General features: G+C 45.1%; 1 protein-coding gene across 2 annotated transcripts in view; it reads left to right on the top strand.

Annotated features, from left to right (window-relative positions):
- Positions 1 to 17,303, top strand: part of SLC12A3 (solute carrier family 12 member 3) — a 297,158-nt gene extending 279,855 nt beyond the window's left edge. Inside the window, exon 26 of one of the 2 annotated variants that reach the window (XM_085637358.1) lies at positions 16,097 to 17,303. In XM_085637358.1, the coding sequence (XP_085493484.1) occupies positions 16,097 to 16,238 (142 nt within the window). In that variant the 3' untranslated portion in view covers positions 16,239 to 17,303. The remainder of the gene's footprint in view (positions 1 to 16,096) is intronic. The other variant, XM_085637357.1, reaches the window with a different exon arrangement.
- Positions 17,304 to 17,584: the final 281 nt, after the last annotated feature.

Below are 17,584 nucleotides of genomic sequence, written 5' to 3'. Positions count from 1 at the left end.
AGTACATACATACACCTTTGTACATCAGTGTGAGAGTAGTGAACGGCGTAGGAAAGAAGGTCAGTTTTTAATGATACCCTGTTATCTTCTCTTATAGGTTCCTCCTCCCTTCTCACTCTTGGACGGAAACCAGCTGGGGGATCTGAAACCTTTTGTTCCCCGTTTTGGGTCCCCACATCTCTCTTTATCTTTCTGCCGCTAGGGTGTGGTTAAATCATTCTGCTGTGGAGAGGTCTAGGGAGTGTGGGAACATTATCGTCGTTCCTGTGAATCAGAAAGCTCACATCCTACTGAGGTGGGTGTGTTCGGCAACAGAAAGCCAAGCCCACGAATTAGATCCACCCGAGCGACGATGAATCCAGACGGAGCAGAGGCTTTAATGGATAGCTCCCTCTCTAGGCCCACAGTTGAAGAGTTGGCAGCAGCTCTCTCAGACTTACAAAGAGAAGTAGGGAGACTTAGGGCAGAAAACCATCACCTACAGACAGAATTAGAAAAGCGGCAGCTTGGAGAAAGTTTGGCAGAAAATGTCTCTGTAAAAAGTAAACGTACTTATATTCAACCTGCCCGTTTCATGGTTCCTTCTCAGTCAGGAGACTCTGTTACCATTAACCCCTCTTCCCCTCAGCCAGTACAGGTCTCAGTACATACTCCCACTCCTGTTCCATTGGCGGTGCCTGAACGATTTTACGGAGATGGCACTAAATTTAGTGTGTTTCTCAACCAATGTCAATTACATTTCTTGTGCAAAGCGACCGCTTTCCCTGATGACGCTGCGAAAGTGGCATTTATAATTTCATATCTAGGGGGTAATGCGGCTAATTGGGCTGTACCATTAGTGGAGAGCAATGATCCCCTCTTATACAACTTTGTTCTTTTTAAAGAAAAATTGAAGAGTTTGTTTGCGCGTCACACTTATATACAAGCCAGTGACAGTGAATTGTTGAGTTTAAAACACGGAAATAAAGACATTCTTTATTATGTGACAGAGTTCAATAGATTGATAGTTGAGACTCAATGGCCCGAGGAGAAAAGAACTTCATTGTTTTATAGAGGGTTGAATGATGAGTTGAAAGATTTGTTATCTCACATAGTGGACCCTCCTGAGGATTGTCATGCTTTTATAGACTTAGCAGTAAAACTTAGTCATAGGTTAACGGAAAGAAAAGGAAAAAAGGCTAAGGGCAACATCCCTCGGCTCATGATAGTTAAAAGCGATAAGAGAGATAATAAGGAACAGAGAGACACTAGTGAGCCTATGCAGATTGGGGGAGTAAGGAATCCTTTAACGGGAGAAGAAAAAGACAGACGCAGAAAACAGAATCTTTGTCTGTATTGCGGCAAGGGTGGACATTATGCTAGAAATTGTCCTGCCAAACTAGGGGTCATTCCTAAGACAGTGGCTTCCAGTCATGAGACCTCCTTTGTAGCGGGAAACGAAAGAACTTGAAGAAAGAAGAGACCATTTCTTCAAGTGAGTTGGGGAACAAGGTCTCCTTAGAGGTGGCTAGTATGTCCACGCCAGTGGCGCGGCATTTCACCATCGCGGTAGTGTTCATTTTATCTCTTCAATGTCGCAAGAATATATCCATTTTGCTGGATTCCGGGGCGACCAGTAATTTTTTTGATATTCAATTGGCACGATCCCTAAACATTCCTTTTTTGCCAAAGGAAAAGCCAGAACCCATTAGAGCTGTGGATGGTACCGAGTTATCTTCTGGTTTAATAACTTATCATACCCCTGCCTTGACAATGGTATGCAGCAATGGACATTCGGAGGAAATTGTGTTTGATCTTATTGACACCCCTAATTTTGGGGCTATTCTTGGAATACCGTGGTTACAGGTACATAACCCACTGATTGACTGGATTGGGCGTACTGTCACGTTAAAATCTGCTCATTGTCTCTTGCATTGCTATAAGGAGGCTCCTGAATGGGATTCCCCGGTTTGTTGTGCCATGGAGAAATCTGAGAGGCTCCTACCTCCTATGTATGCTGAGTTTAAGGAGGTATTTGATGAAGAAAGAGCTTCCGTCTTACCCCCTCACAGGAGCTATGATTGTAGAATAGACTTAATTCCGGAGGCAGAATTGCCAGTGAGTCGTGTATATGCCTTGACAGAGCCGGAAATGACATATCTGCAACAATACCTCAAGGACATGTTGGACAAAGGGTTTATTCGACATTCTACGTCCCCTGTGTCTTCTCCCCTCTTCTTCATTCCTAAACGTGAAGGGGGTTTAAGAGCCTGCCTAGATTATCGTGCTTTAAATAAGGCGACTATTAAGAACAAATATCCTTTGCCTTTAATACCAGTTTTACTGGATCAAGTGCGGGGTTCCTCTATCTTCACCAAGTTAGATTTAAGAGGAGCATACCATATAATAAGAGTCAAGGAAGGTGATGAGTGGAAAACCGCCTTTCGCACAAAATTTGGTCTTTTCGAATACTGTGTAATGCCTTTTGGGCTTTGTAACGCCCCTGCGGCATTTCAATATTTCATCAATGATATATTAAGAGACTATCTGGATATTTTTGTGATAGTATACATTGATGACATATTGATATTTTCCAAAACCGAAGCAGAACACATAGATCATGTCAAGAAGATCCTTACCAGATTAAAAGAACATCATTTGTTTGCTAAACTGGATAAAAGTTTCTTTCATACACCGTGGGTGGAATTTTTAGGATTTGTCATTTCACCTGAAGGTATACTCATGGATCCTAAGAAAATAGAAGCCTTAGTCAAATGGCCTAGTCCAAAATCGGTGAAAGAGGTGCAATCCTTTTTAGGTTTCGCTAATTTTTACCGACGCTTCATACATCACTTTTCTGACTTGATCACTCCAATAACAAGGCTTTTACGGAAAGGGAAGACATTTGTTTGGACAGAAGAAGCAGAAAAAGCCTTCTCTCAGTTGAAGGACAAATTCACCACGGCTCCTGTGGTGCGTCACGCTGACAACACTCAACCTTATTTTGTGGAAGCGGATGCTTCTCAATATGCGGTAGGAGGGGTGTTGTCACAACGCAATCCGATTACAGGGTGTTTGCATCCTATTGCTTATTTCTCTAAGACTCTATTGCCGTCAGAACAGAATTATACCATTGGGGAAAGAGAGTTGTTGGCAATCAAACTTGCTTTTCAAGAATGGAGACACTATTTATTGGGGTCTCCTCATACTATTACCATCTATACTGATCATCGCAACTTACAATTTTTTAAGTCAGCTAAGGCCTTAACACCTAGGCAGATGCGATGGTTACTGTTTTTTAGTGAGTTTGATTACATCATTACCTATCGTCCTGGAAACCAGCAGGGAAAAGCGGATGCTCTATCCAGATTGGGAGCAGAGCATAAAGCTCTCACCTCAGAGCCGCCACCCCTCATTCCGGGTCATAAAATCATAGGGAGTAATACCAGGGGACCAACATCAGAAACGTTTCTCTCCCTCTTAATGAAAGCTTATGGTGACATATCTCCTCTTGAATGGGTGACAACTGCTCTATGTACCATTAAAGATGGGTTGTATTTATATGATGGTAAAATCTATGTTCCTTTGGTTCCACTACAACAACAGATCGTGAAATGGTGTCATGATACCTCTTTAACCGCACATCCGGGGGGAGAAAAGACAGTACAGTTGTGCAAACTATGGTTTTGGTGGAAAGGACTAACTAAAGATGTTCTTTCATATGTTTCTAGTTGTAGCGTATGTGCTAGACAAAAGTCACAACATACTTCTCCTGCAGGATTATTACGTCCTATCTCCATTCCTTCTGTTCCTTGGCACACTGTGGGCATGGACTTTGTCACAGATCTCCCCCTAGAGCAGGGATATAATACCATTCTAGTGGTAGTTGATTTATTTACCAAGATGTCACATTTCATTCCTTTAAAAAAGTTGCCTAATGCTAAGGAATTAGCTCAGGTGTTCATCGAGCAAGTGATTAGATTACACGGAATACCATCAGTGATTATAACAGACAGAGGTACCCAGTTTGTTTCCAGATTTTGGCAGGGGCTATGTGCCGCATTGGGAATAGACCATAGGTTGTCCACAGCTTATCATCCACAGACGGATGGGCAAACTGAGCGTACCAATCAAACCATGGAGCAATTTCTGAGATGTTTGCTATCCACTGTTACTTCCAATTGGGTACGGGCATTACCTCTGGCCGAATTTGCATATAATAATGCTATTCATTCTGCTACAGGAGTATCTCCCTTCTTTTTGGCACATGCTCAGCATCCCCGATTCCTTCCTCTCCCCGTACCAGGTAATTTAGATCAGGTACCAGCCGTCCAGCAACATCATAAACAACTGGTGCAGATGTGGGAGGAAGCTTCCAAAGAGTTACAAAAGACACAAGACAGTATGAAAAAACAAGCAGATAAACACCGAAGTCCTGCACCCGAGTATAAAATTGGGGATAAGGTATGGTTGTCTACCAAGAATTTACGAATGGAAGGTCCACGTAAATAACATCCTCGATTCATAGGACCATACAAGATCCTCAAGATAGTCTCCCCTGTGTCCCTGAAGTTGGAATTGCCTGCAGAAATGCAAATACACCCTGTTTTCCATGTGTCTTTATTGAAAACCTATCAGTCCTCACCAGAACCTGAAGTACCCCCTCCTCCTGTTTTAGTAGGGGAAGATCTAGAATATGTTGTGAAAAGAATCCTTGATTCTCGTAGACACAGGGGTAAACTACAATATTTAATAGATTGGTTAGGGTTTCCTCCTGAAGATAGATCTTGGGAACCCGCGGAAAACGTACATGCTCCTGTTCTGGTACGCAGATTTCATGCTCTCAATCCCAGAAAACCCCGCCCGGTAAATAGACCTTTGGGAGGGAGAACTGTTACACATCGAGCCTCTTGTCTTGCCAAATGGGCCTCGTGGGAACAATAAAGTTAATTGAGAAGGCATGTTATTTTTAGACGCTCCCTGCTCGAGGACTAGGAAGCGGAGTTTGCAGACGCTCCCTGCTTTAAATAATGGGCGTCGACCTGAAGCCAGTGCTTGGCTTTCAGTTTCCCGAATCCTGTCTCCTTGCTGGTCAAGTGCTTCCCTGTTCCTGTTTCCCTGTGCTCCTGATTGTTTGGTGATTGTGGTTCCTTGGTAGGAGAAGTCAGGGCGTGTTCGCGTGGTTAGCGAGAGGATTGCTCCACTGGCAACGCGTTCATGGTGTTCCTTGTTACCGAGCGGTAAGCTTGCTTTTCTCGTTGTTGCCTGGATTGGTTCCCTACTGTATTCCGCCTCCCCTATGGTGGTAACCCTCCCCTTCTCTTCCCGTAGTACTCGTGTTACGAAGGACAAGGCTGTTTGTTTCTGGTTTATTTCTCCCCGACTCCCGGATAGTAGTGGAGTATGTTTTGGCGCTCTGCTTAGTTTATTTGTGCCCGAAAAGCTGGAGGTGTATTGTTCAGTGAAAGGGCTGATGCAACGCGCGCTAGGCGCTCTACAATTGGTTTGCCTTTGTGATATATTTGCGTGTTTACAAAGTGGAGAAACGCGCTGTGAGTGATGTGAAATACTCGTTTCTTTTTTACATTTTTGGCAGTTCCTTAAGCCATTGACAAGCGCGGTGAGCGCCTTCACATCAGAGTCTGCATATTAAGACCTTATTGTGAGAAATCCTTTTAGAGAGTGCCTTTATTCTCTGTGCCTTGTGTGCCTCGTTTGAGGACGTTATTGTTTAGGGGACAAGTGTTTCTAGTGTTCTTCTTGACTCATGAGGGCAGTCTATTCCCCAGTTTACAGTACCAGTACTTTTCTAGTCCTCGAAGAGGTTTAAGTGTCCTTCATTCAGTCAACCCCTTTCTGGATGAATTTCTGTCCCTACGGCTGCTGAGTCATTCCTTCTACAGTTCTATGAGATGTCCAGCTGGTAAGACAAGAACTAAGTACATACATACACCTTTGTACATCAGTGTGAGAGTAGTGAACGGAGTAGGAAAGAAGGTCAGTTTTTAATGATACCCTGTTATCTTCTCTTATAAGTTCCTCCTCCCTTCTCACCCTTGGACGGAAACCAGCTGGGGGATCTGAAACCTTTTGTTCCCCGTTTTGGGTCCCCACATCTCTCTTTATCTTTCTGCCGCTAGGGTGTGGTTAAATCATTCTGCTGTGGAGAGGTCTAGGGAGTGTGGGAACATTATCGTCGTTCCTGTGGATCAGAAAGCTCACATCCTACTGAGGTGGGTGTGTTCGGCAACAGTCAGCCACAGAGACAGGGACAGGTTTTGACATGCGCTAATTCCTCAAACTGAAAAAGAATGGTGGTCTTCATGCTCTTTTAGATCTTCACCCTCTGAATGCCTTCCTCTAGAACGACAAATTCAAAATGCTCACACTGGCCCAGGTTCTGTCTGTCCTGGTCTGGGTGACTGGATTGTAGCCTTGGACCTGCAGGAATCGTTCTTTCATCTGCCTGTCCTGCAGTCCCACAGATGTTACCTGTGGATTAAGATCAGCCGTGAGAATTTTCAGGTTGCCATGCTCTCCTTCAGCCTTAACTGCATCCCTTGGGTGTTCACGAAAGTGACTGCTGTGGTTGCCACCCATCTTCAGAGATTGGGGATACCAGTTTTTCCCTACCTCAACAACTGGTTGTCGAATGTGGGCTTGCACCTCCAGATGACGGCGAACCTACTGACATCATAGAGATTCTTGACTAATGAGTAGAAGTCACACCTGACTCTTTCGCAGAAGCTTCCTTTTATAGAAACTGTCCTTGATACAGCATAGTTTAGATCCTTTCCTCCATTGCAATGAGTCAAGGACATTCCATCTATGTGCCTGATGTTTCGGCCTCGGTCTTGGATACCAGTGAGAGAAGCTCTGAGGCTTCTTGGTCTGTTGACTTAGGCATCCTGCTTTTCCACTTCACAAGTTTGTATATACAGGCTCTACAGTGGGATATGAAGTCTCAGTGGGCCCAGCACCAAGGCAATCTAGTATATATCACCCAGGTATTGGACTGCAAAAGATCTGAAATGGTGGCTGTTGGATTGTAACCTGATAAGCTGCAGACCCCTCTGCACCCAGAGTTGGCAATGCGTCACTGCTGTGTTGGGGAGGCCATCAGGGAGAGGTGGAGGTCAGAGGGCTCTAGCTTCTGTTGGAAGCTCTGTTACACATACATTTGTTGGAGCCGCAGCCCATCTCCTTGGACTTGAAGGCCTTCTGCTCTCCATCGGGGAAAAGCTGATGCAGGCTCTCATAGACAACACCACTGCACTTCGTACTGCAACAAGCATGGAGGAATGGTATCCTGGGTCCTGTTGCAAGGGCACTGCGCCTCTGGATTTGGCTGTAGAGTCAGGTCATTTCCTTCATTGTCAACCACCTGGCGGTATCTTTAAATGCCAGGGCAAATGAGATCAGGTGGCGACACCTGGCGGATCACTAATGGCGCTTGCATCCTGAGGTAGCACAGGGTATCATCCAACAGTGGGAAGAACCCTGGCTGGATGGTTTTGCCCCGTCTTAAAATGTGCAGTGTCAAAACTTCTGCATGTTGGAATTCCTATGTATGCTCTCAATAGAAGACGTATTCAGACTGGAGCACAGGACTCTTGTACGCTTTTCCACTGCTGCCATTCTTGCTGAAGTTCCGAAGAAGATCAGGAATGACTGGGCCCAGGTCATCTGAGTGGCCCCGGATTGGTCCAGAAGAGTGTGGTATCTGGAACGTATGGACATGACTATCTATCCTCTGATCAGGCTACTGCTTTGGGACAATGTTCATCTGTAGCAGCAGGGCAGGGTTCTGCACCTGAACCTGTGCAATCTACATCTCCATATATGGAGATTGAGTGGCAGCAGATGACTGCGTTTGATGTACCATCTGAGCAGGAGCGGTGCGTATCGTGGAAAATAGACGGAGTGGGGGGGATGCAGGACGATAGATGCAAACAGAAGAAAAAAAACGTACCTACTGCCATCCAGCATCGCGTCATACTTTTCTGCTCCTCTTCACTGCAGGCAGGCACAGGTTCCTAGCCTGCCCTGCGGCCAATACTGAAGCTGCTTTCATGCGAGAGCAGCTTCAGGATTGGCCTGAACACCGATGATTTGTGCTCCAGCACAGACTGGTAGTCTGTGGCTGCTCTCTCTCCAAACCAGCAATTTAGCTGGGTTGGAGAGAGCTTCACTGTGCATGTGGGTTTGGCCGGCCTAGAACGGCCGGCCTAACCTACATGCGCAGTGAAGGTAGTGGAAAACACTCAACCTCCATCCTGTCACCGCCCTGGCCCCACCCCCAAGCCTTGGCACTAGCTAAATAAAACGATAATAAAACAGGTTTTAAACCTGTTTTATTATCGTTTTATTTTTCAAATTCTTGAAACTGCTGGCAGGGGGCGATGCTCCTCCACCATAGCGGAGGAGCCTCCGCTGCGTCTGCGGTTGCGGGATGTCATCCTTGCTGACTGGCGCCCATCTATCAAGTCTATGCCGGGAGCTGGGACAAGTTTGTGGTCTGCTGAGGAGTCCACACCACTGACCCTTTGCACTCCAAACTTTTAGATGTTTTATTGTTTGTTTTGTCTTTGGCTCAGCAGGTCTTTCAGTGGGTACTTCTAAAGGTTATCTGTTGTCTCTTTTGGCTTTTTCCAGTTACCCGTACCAACTGTCCTTATTTAAGTCACGCTCTGTGATGCGATTTGTTGAAACTTTGACCCGCATGTTCCCTCCCAAACCGTTTTTTATGTCACAGTGTGATCTTAATTTGGTCCGGCCGTTCACCTTGTTTGAGCCAGTACATAGCTGCTTTCTGCTTCTTCTGACTCTCAAAACCGTGATCACTTCAGCTCAGGGCAGGAGTGAACTCCAGGCTCTCTCTGCGCAGCTGCCCTGCACCACCTTTTTCTGGACAAACTAGTATTGAGAACCAGGGCGGCCTTTTTGCCAAACGTCATGTCTCCTTTTCACATTTAGCAATCCATCACCCTCCACCACTGGGGGTGAGTGTCGGAAAGGTTTCAGTGCTCCGTCCATCATCTCCTTGTGTTTGCCCTAAGTTGGCAGGGCATGCCCAGACGTGGGTCCCTGTTCACTCTCCCACTGGATTCAACCTAGCCTGGCCGATGAGGGCTGTTAGCCCGAAACCAGTCCCAGGATGCTGGTTTCCAGTCCAGGGAAGACATGGTTTGGCAGTTCGGGCTGGACTGTTCCCATGAAGCACAGTGTCAAGACTGATTTGCATATAGCTTTGTCTGAACTGGGGTGGCGAAGTGATCTAAAGAACGATGATGGATTCAACATGGATCTGTGACTGGGGGTGAGTGTCTGAAAAGTTTCAGCGCTCCGTCCATCATCTCCTTGTGTTTGCTTTGTTCGCCCCAAGTTGGCAGGGTATGCCCAGACATGGGTCCCTTGCTCAGTTTGCCACTGTATTCAAGCTAGCCTTGCTGATGAGGGCTTTTAGCCCGAAACTGGTCCTAGGATGCTTGTTTCCGGTCCAGGGAAGACATGGCTTGACAGTTCGGGCTGGACTGTTCCCATGAGGCACAGGGTCAAGACTGATTTGCATATAGCTGTGTCTGAACTGGGGTGGCGAAGTGAGCTAGAGAACGATGATGGATTCAACCCAGATCTGTGACAGGGGGTGAGTGTCTGAAACGTTTCAGCACTCCATCCATCATCTCCTTGTGTTTGCTTTGTTCGCTTTAAGTTGGCAAGGGTATGCCCAGACATGGGTCCCTTGCTCACTTTGCCACTGGATTCAAGCAAGTCTGGCTGATGAGGGCTGTTACTTACCTTTGATTATGCTTTTTCTCTATCTAACTGCAGATTCCTAACTGACTTCCAATCGCCACATTCCTTGGAGTGGTCCCTTTTTATCATCTTAATAGGTTCCAAATAGGAGGAAATTCTGGCTCACATTAAAGATATATTAGGCTATCCCATCCTGACCACTATAGCAGAAACTCTTCTGGGTCTTCGCGATTCGACCCTTGAACATCAAACTAAAGCAGACAAAGCCATTATGTGGATGTGTATTGAGGCAGCAAAAGTGGCTATAGCGGCAGCTTGAAAGAAGAAGGAGGCCCCGGCTATTTCCCTGTGGTATTCTCGAATATGGAAACTGCTCCACCCCGAAAGGATGTTCGACATCTTTCGAGACGATTACAAAAATTTTGAATATAAATGGGGTCCGTTAGTTACCTTTCTTACACAGGGTTTACCCCTGGCTGTTTGTCCTCCCTCCATTTGGGATATGCACCTCTTTCAATTTTAAGCTCCCTGTGTCTGAATAGCACTTAACACACACTTAAACAATATATGCCGCCACCATCAATTTGTGGGTGGGGGAGGGTGAGGAATTTGATTGTTATTTGTTTCACACAAGGTTTTCATTATGGGAATCCTTTTTCTTTTCCCGCAGGGAACTCCTTCCCAGTTGGAAGGTTTAGAGGGCATCCCGTCACAAAAGAAAGACGGGCTGAGTCTGCATTTCCTTTTGCATTTCTCCATAGACATGTTCTGAGCCTCTGCTCTACTAGACAATGTACTTCTTATTTCAAGCATTATATAAATTGAGATGACGGCAGGAACATGTGCCTGGTACTACCCCTTAGCCGAGAACTCTTATTATTGCACTACTTCAGACGTTTCTTTTGACCTAAGCCTTGTTGTAATGTACTGCGGTTTTTGTAAAATGCCAATAAAAAGAAGTTTGATTAAAAAAAAAAAAGGTTCCAAATTAGAGATCTGTACACTTGTACCTTCACTTGTTTTGGGCTACGTGTCCGAGGTCAAGGGCGCATAAAGAGAAGCAAGCAAGAAAATGGCATTGGCACGCCGAAGTGTCGCTTATATTTGGCTCCACTCCGTCACTTCTAGGGCCTGTTGAAGACAATGTAGAGCTGCATGTGCCCCCTTGTGGTTCACAGGAGCACTGATATGAAAATTTCTGGATCCAGTCTGGCGCCTGGGGGATCTTCTAAAGGTGAGGAATCTGCAGTTTGATAGAGCATCCACCAGAAAGAACACTGCTGAAGGTAAGTAACGTTTTCTTTTGAAAGCCTCTGGCCTATTCATGTGCACAAGATGGTGGTGCCGTTGCTTTTCCAGATAGTAGGAGTATAATACTGAAATTCTAGAGACTGAAGGGAGTGAATCCAGAATGGGGAAAGAGGAGACGGCCTTTCCCTTACAACCTTGAGTAGGTCCTTTCTGGTTCAGAAGTTGTCTGAGAAGTCTTCCTGATACTGCCATTTGGTGGATGGTAGGTGTAAAGGATGGAACTGTAGTATCTGTTGTTGGGGTGTGAAGAGTATTTTAGAAGAGAAGCAGCTTTTGTCTCTTTTCCTGATCACTGTCAGGTGTGTCTGTTGATAGTCAAGTTGCAGACATACACCTCTGTGCCTCTGTTGTGGGTGCTCCAAACTGGAGACAACCCTGCTATAAAGAGGATCACTCAAGACAAAGGCTGTCTGAGAAAGACACATGAGAAGGAACCCAAACCAAACTGGTTCTGCAAAGACAGAAAGGAAATCTACATCTCCTGGCTGCCATCTCTGTGTAAAATGGCAGCTGCCTACCTACTTGCTGTTCAGGTTCTGAACAGCTGAGAAGGGGTACTCAATGCCTATAGTACTACTTCACAACCAGGGCTGGTATCTGCCCCAGAAAGGAGGAGGCATCACCTGTAGTCAGATATGGAGGATGAATTGCTGACTTATTCAGAGAACCTGTTAGAAATTGGGATCTTGGTTGACTGGGGTATAAGCCCTGGTCAAGCAGTAACCACAATCCTAGTCAGGGTAAGGCCCAAGTGCACCCTAAATTAACCTGTGCTCACCCCCTGGTAGCTTGGCACAGAGCGCCAGGCTTAACTTGGAGGAAATGTGTAAAGTATTTGTGCAACACATCAAACAGTAAAACAGTGGACATACCACACAAAAAGATCCCACACCAGGTTAGGAAATTTGATTGGTATTTAATAAATAAAACAAGTCCAAAACAACAATAATCCAATCAGTAGTTCCTGAGATATTGAATATTATAGTTTAAAGTGACAAATAGCGTTAAAAAACACAAAGCGCTATTGGGGGTTATCTGATCGCACCAAACCGGAAAAAAGTCAAAACTTTAGGCCGACCGCGATGGAGCGCAGACTGTCTACAGGGAGCCAGTTAGGCCAGCTGAACCGAAGTGGCTTAAATCTGGGTTGCGGAGCGATGCGTGGCTCCGTGTCAAAGATGGGTCACACAGCAGAGGCAAGGTGCCAGTTCTGAGATGCAAAAAGATTGTGGTGGGAGGTCCTGATGCGTTGATGTCGAGAATCCTGTCAATGGGTCTTGCAATGTGAAGGCTGGTGTCGAGGATGCGAGGCACAGTGCAGACAATCCGTCGGTTCTGATGAGCGGTGAAGCTGTGATGCGGAGGTTCTGCGTCTTCGTTGAAGCTGGCGTTGACCAGGGATGCGAGGAGCTTGCGCCAGGAAAAGCATTGCACAGTGTTGGTTCTGAAGGCGATGCGTTGGCCCAGATTCTTGATGTAGGGGTGATGCAAGTCTTGTGACAGGTCCAGTTGACGGAACACTGGCAATGCATCGGTTCTGCTCGAAGATGCGCCGCGCAGTTGAGATGTCAGTTTTGCTTTGGATGCATCGCTCAGCAGAGGGTGTGCAGGTTCCACTAAAGAAACACCTTAGGCCCACTTTCAAGGGTCCAGGGCAGGGGTGGCACAACGTGGTAGGGCAGACTCACAGATTGCAGAGTCCAGATGCAGAAGCAGATTGGTTGGAAGTCTATTATGTCCTCGACACTTCAGATCAGGAAGCCAGCCAGCTAGCCCTTGGTGTCACTCTGAGCTCCATTGATGCAGGTCCAGTCCCCTCACCTACGCAAGAGGGCAGCAAGTCAGTAAGGCAAAGCAAGAATTCAGCAAAACCGAAGTCCAGCAGAGTGGCAGACCTTTCAGCAGCACAGCTTTCTTTCTGGCAGAGTCTTTACAGATCCAGAAGTGAACTGAAGTGGTGGTGTCAGAGATACAGTACTTATACTCAGTTTGGCCTTTGAAGTGGGGGAGACTTCAAAGACAGGCTTTTGAAGTGCACAGAGGTCCTGCCCTGGCTCCAGACTACAGGGGGGAATGCATCTCTTTGTGTGGAGATAGGACACAGCCTAATCAGGTGTAAGTGAGGCTGGGTCCAACTCCTCACTTTCATCTTCCCAGGATGCCCCATCAAGTCACACCTAAGCTCCCATTCTGTGTGGCTGTCTAAGGGGAATACACAAAGCCCAGCTGTCTCCCACCCCAGACATGTGGTCAGAGACAGGCAGCAGGTACCAAATGGCTAAAGTAAGAAAATGTCAACTTTCTAAAAGTGGCATTGTCAGAATTGTAATTTAAAATCCAACTTCATCAAAAGTTAGGATTTTAAATTAGGATTCCTGAGACACTAGACATAGGGGTCTTATCTCTTCCCAATTGGACATTACACTTATCTGAACACTGAAATGTAATAAGATAATCCCAATGTTATCTAATGGTAGAGGTAGGCCTTGATGTAGTGAAAAACGACTTTTAGAGCTTTCTCACTACCAGGACGTATAAAACTTAAAAGTCCTGCATTTTAAATGCATTGCACCCTGCCCTCTGGTTTGCACAGGGCCTACCTTAGGGGTGACATTTATGTATAAAAAGGAAAGATTTCGGCCTGGCAAGTGGTTTATTTTGTCAGGTCAACATGGCAGTGTAAACTGCACACACAGATTTTGCAATGTCAGGCCTGAGACATGGTGAGCCACCACACCAAGCTAACGGGTCAAGTTAGGTTCAAAACCTAAATATACAAATATTGCCCTGCTAGAACGTTTTCATTGATTTGTAATGCCTATGGTTCTAGTCTGGTCACTTATGCTAGGCCTGTTGTTAGTGCATCTGTCTCTGTAACTTATTTCTTATGCATTCAAGGGCAAATCTTAAGTTCAATGGGAAGCAAAATATGTTAGCTACTCTGTGGTCTATGCAGATAAGTTAGCAATTGTTTTGCAGAGTATTCCTTCCTAATGGAAGAGTTCAGTGAGTGAGCTATTATACTGATCAGCTTAGAAAATACAAGGTAGACTTTTAGGCCGCACCCCTGATCTTTACTCTTCCTACGCTCACTGACATGCTTTCACACTACCTGACATTATGAATCCAGAACTATTGCATAACATATCGACACCCTGCACAACACAGAAACAGAAATTAAAAGTCAGGTCTATTACTTGACTAAACTTTCATTCCCTGTTTAGAGTCCCTTGCACATTGTAGAAATGAATATGTAAATCTGACCTTAAAATAGTAGCGGCAACTTAAATGAACCTATGCAAATGACTTAATTTGATTTCGCAGGCTATGACTGGCTATTGAAATTCCAACCCTCAGTAACATAATGGCATTCCCACAGAAGCCGTAGCCTCAGTGGCGGCCAGCAACATTAAAATATGGTAAGGCGCGATGCCCCAAAAACTCACCATATATGTTGCACTTGCTGGCATGCAGGCTCTGGTTACAGTCTCTCTTCATCCAGATTCTCTCCTCTGTGGTGATTCGGGGCGGAAAGTGAAGGACTTTCTCCCTTGTTCAACACGAAACCAACCAGGTTGGAGCAGGCTAACACAGCTCTCATTTTGAGGCTAGGGCTGCAATCCCATGGCTGTTTCTCAGCCCTGGGATTGCTAGCTCTGAAGTGCCCCTGACAGATTGGCCGGCTCTAGACAGCCGGCCAATCTGACATGTGCACTGGCAGGGGCTGAAGCGATAGTGTAATTGCACTAATCAGGCCTTCCCTCGCGCTGTAACAGCACAAGCCTGCAACACATTATAATAAAATGGTATTTATTACCACTTTATTAATGTGTGTGCCTGCTGCGCTTGAAGCAGGCGGGGCGACACTCCACCGCTATAACACAGGAGCTGCCGCTGTGTAACCTCCATCAGCCGGAGTCTCAAATGTCGACCCAATAAAAATAATTTTTCTGTCACTTCTTTATTGCTGCATTCAACATAGCATGATAGGCAGCGATGTCCTGCTTTGTTGACACTGTTCTGTGCGCATTGGAGGGGTGCCTGTTAGGCCACTATACGCCAGCTCTTACTTGGGGATCACGACTCCAATACCCATATAGACGAGACTCAATTTACAACAGTAAGTACAGGGGACTTACCAGCGACCCGTTTCCCTTCTTTCTCGGCATTGCGATTTTGGAGGCCAGGGGTTGCAAGGGTGGTGCCGGGGTAGAAAGGGGCAAGCCAGGGGTCGAGACTGTGACCCCTGGCGATCCCTGAATGACGTCCATGGATCTATGTTGATCATTAAGGACCTGTAACATTATTTTAGAGTGTTAATAACTGGAAGAGCAGGAATAGAATTGGTGCACAAAGACATACTTGGAAACTTTGCTCTTTCCATTTTAGATGGTCCTAAGTACATTTTGCAGACTTCAGGTCTGTCTGTAAGGGACATCATTTAGATTTTGGGGAATTACGGCTGGTTGCAATGCCAGCATATCAAATGCCATTGTTCATCAGATTCTGAGGACCTCTCTTGAACTAGTGGTCAGATTTCAGAACCGTTATGCCATCCAAAAGCATCACAATGCATACCATCTTCTACAACTATGAAATAATTTAAATAGTGATGACAGCAATTTATCACTATGTTCTGTATGGTGTTACAAAGGGAGCATGTATGTGCATTGCATGCTACTGGCAAGGACGGTGGTAAACTAATCAATATCAACTTGTAGGGCACAATGATTGGTTTATTAAAAAACATTCAGATAAACCAGAGCAATAATAAATTATCAAAGCAAGGAAACTGTTTTGTGGCAAACAGATGTGGTTGGACAGGTTATTAAGGAGGTTGATTTAAGACAAGATGTACATTACACTTACAATACTTATTTCGTAGACCCATGTGTGCAGCTACACTGTTGACAATGTTTCAGTCTCTGTTCTCATGTTTGTGGTCTTTGGAAGGGCAAGAATAAACTGATATAAATAGCGATTAACAAGCACAGAGTTTGATGTTGCATTTTAGTCTCACTTATAACAAGTCTGTTTTTCCTTACTTTAGAACCATGCCGGTTGGAAGAAAAGATAAATGCCCGAGCTCGTTGTATATGGCTTGGCTTGAAACACTGTCACAAGACCTGAGAGCTCCAGTTCTTTTGACCAGAGGGAATCAAGATAATGTTCTCACATTGTACTGTCAGTAGTGATTGATTCCTCTTTGCAGTATAGCCCACTCTAATGTCAATTATGAAGGATTTAAAAATCACAAAACTCTTTATCAGATACGAGTGATGTATACATTTGCTAATAATGCATTTTTACCTGCTGTATGTCATCTGTTTTAGCTACAAAGCTTTTTGGCGAAAGATATTTAAAGATATTTAAAGCACTACATTGAAACTGTATGTAATAAGCACTTTGTAGTCCATGTAATGCTGATGCCAGCAAAAATATTGTGAGGCTTCTAGCCATAGAACATTTTGCATTTCTTGTTATACATAATATCAGTTGAATGAAGAATAAGATATACCCTGCAGCATTCAGAGGTTGTAGGGCGCCCAGTAGCAAGGATGGAGGAACTCAGGTAGGTGTGAGCCTCCAGAGGAACTGGCAGGATGGGGTACAAAGATTTACAAACATGCAAAGGCAGTGAGGACCCAAAGAGCAGTAGATATCACATAGGCCTGTACAGATGTGGAAGTGAAGGGATTGCCTTCTGCAGGGCTACACAGATTATTAGTAAGATGGGGTATTGCACAAGCCAGTCCCTTCAGCTAAATACCTCCTTAAGGCAAAAGGGCTTCTAAAAACCCATCGTCAAGCTTTGCCGTTGTATCATTGTAAAGTCTTGGGATAACTATGTGCCTCATTCAATAGCCAAGTACCTACCAAACTTGTTTCCGTTTTTAGGGAATCCATAATGCCACAATGTAACGTATATTCAAAGAAAGAATGTGGCACCTAGAGTAAGCCAATGCATCAAGACAAGCCAACAGTATGCTGGTGCACTATGGGTTCAATGTTCTAAAATGTGGGCCGCAAAACAGTTCGTGTTTTTGGACACACGGCGAGATTCGCATAGGTAAATTTACACGTTTGTGTAAGTTTACATTTTGTCAGTATTCCCAAAACTGCATTTTATTAGTAAGTTTACGTGTGCGGAGACTCCGCAGTCGGGGCGGAGAACTCTGCATATAAAAAGATAGACCGGTCCTATCTTATTTATGTGCAGAGTTCTCTGCCACGACTGTGGAGTCTCTGCAATCGTGAACTTACTAATAAGATGCAGTTTTGTGAAATCTGAAAAAAATTTAAACTTACACAAATGTGTAGGTTTACTTTTGTGAATCAGGCCCTGACTGCTTTGAGACCCGACCTTACTTTTCTTCTGCAATGAATGTACTGCTTCATCTCAGCGCAAAATGGACACCAGAGGGATTTACAGACTGTTTGTCCATTAATATTATTGAAGCAGGACTATGTTTGTGAGGCTACGAGTGCAGGGATGAAGGGCCAGAGGGGAGGCAGGCATCCATCTTAGCATTTTCAT

This window comes from Triturus cristatus, chromosome 12 (genome assembly GCF_964204655.1).
Source record: "Triturus cristatus chromosome 12, aTriCri1.1, whole genome shotgun sequence".
Lineage (NCBI taxonomy): Eukaryota > Metazoa > Chordata > Amphibia > Caudata > Salamandridae > Triturus > Triturus cristatus.
The sequence above is the reverse complement of the archived record's forward strand: the minus strand, read 5'-3'. Positions and strand labels throughout refer to the sequence as shown.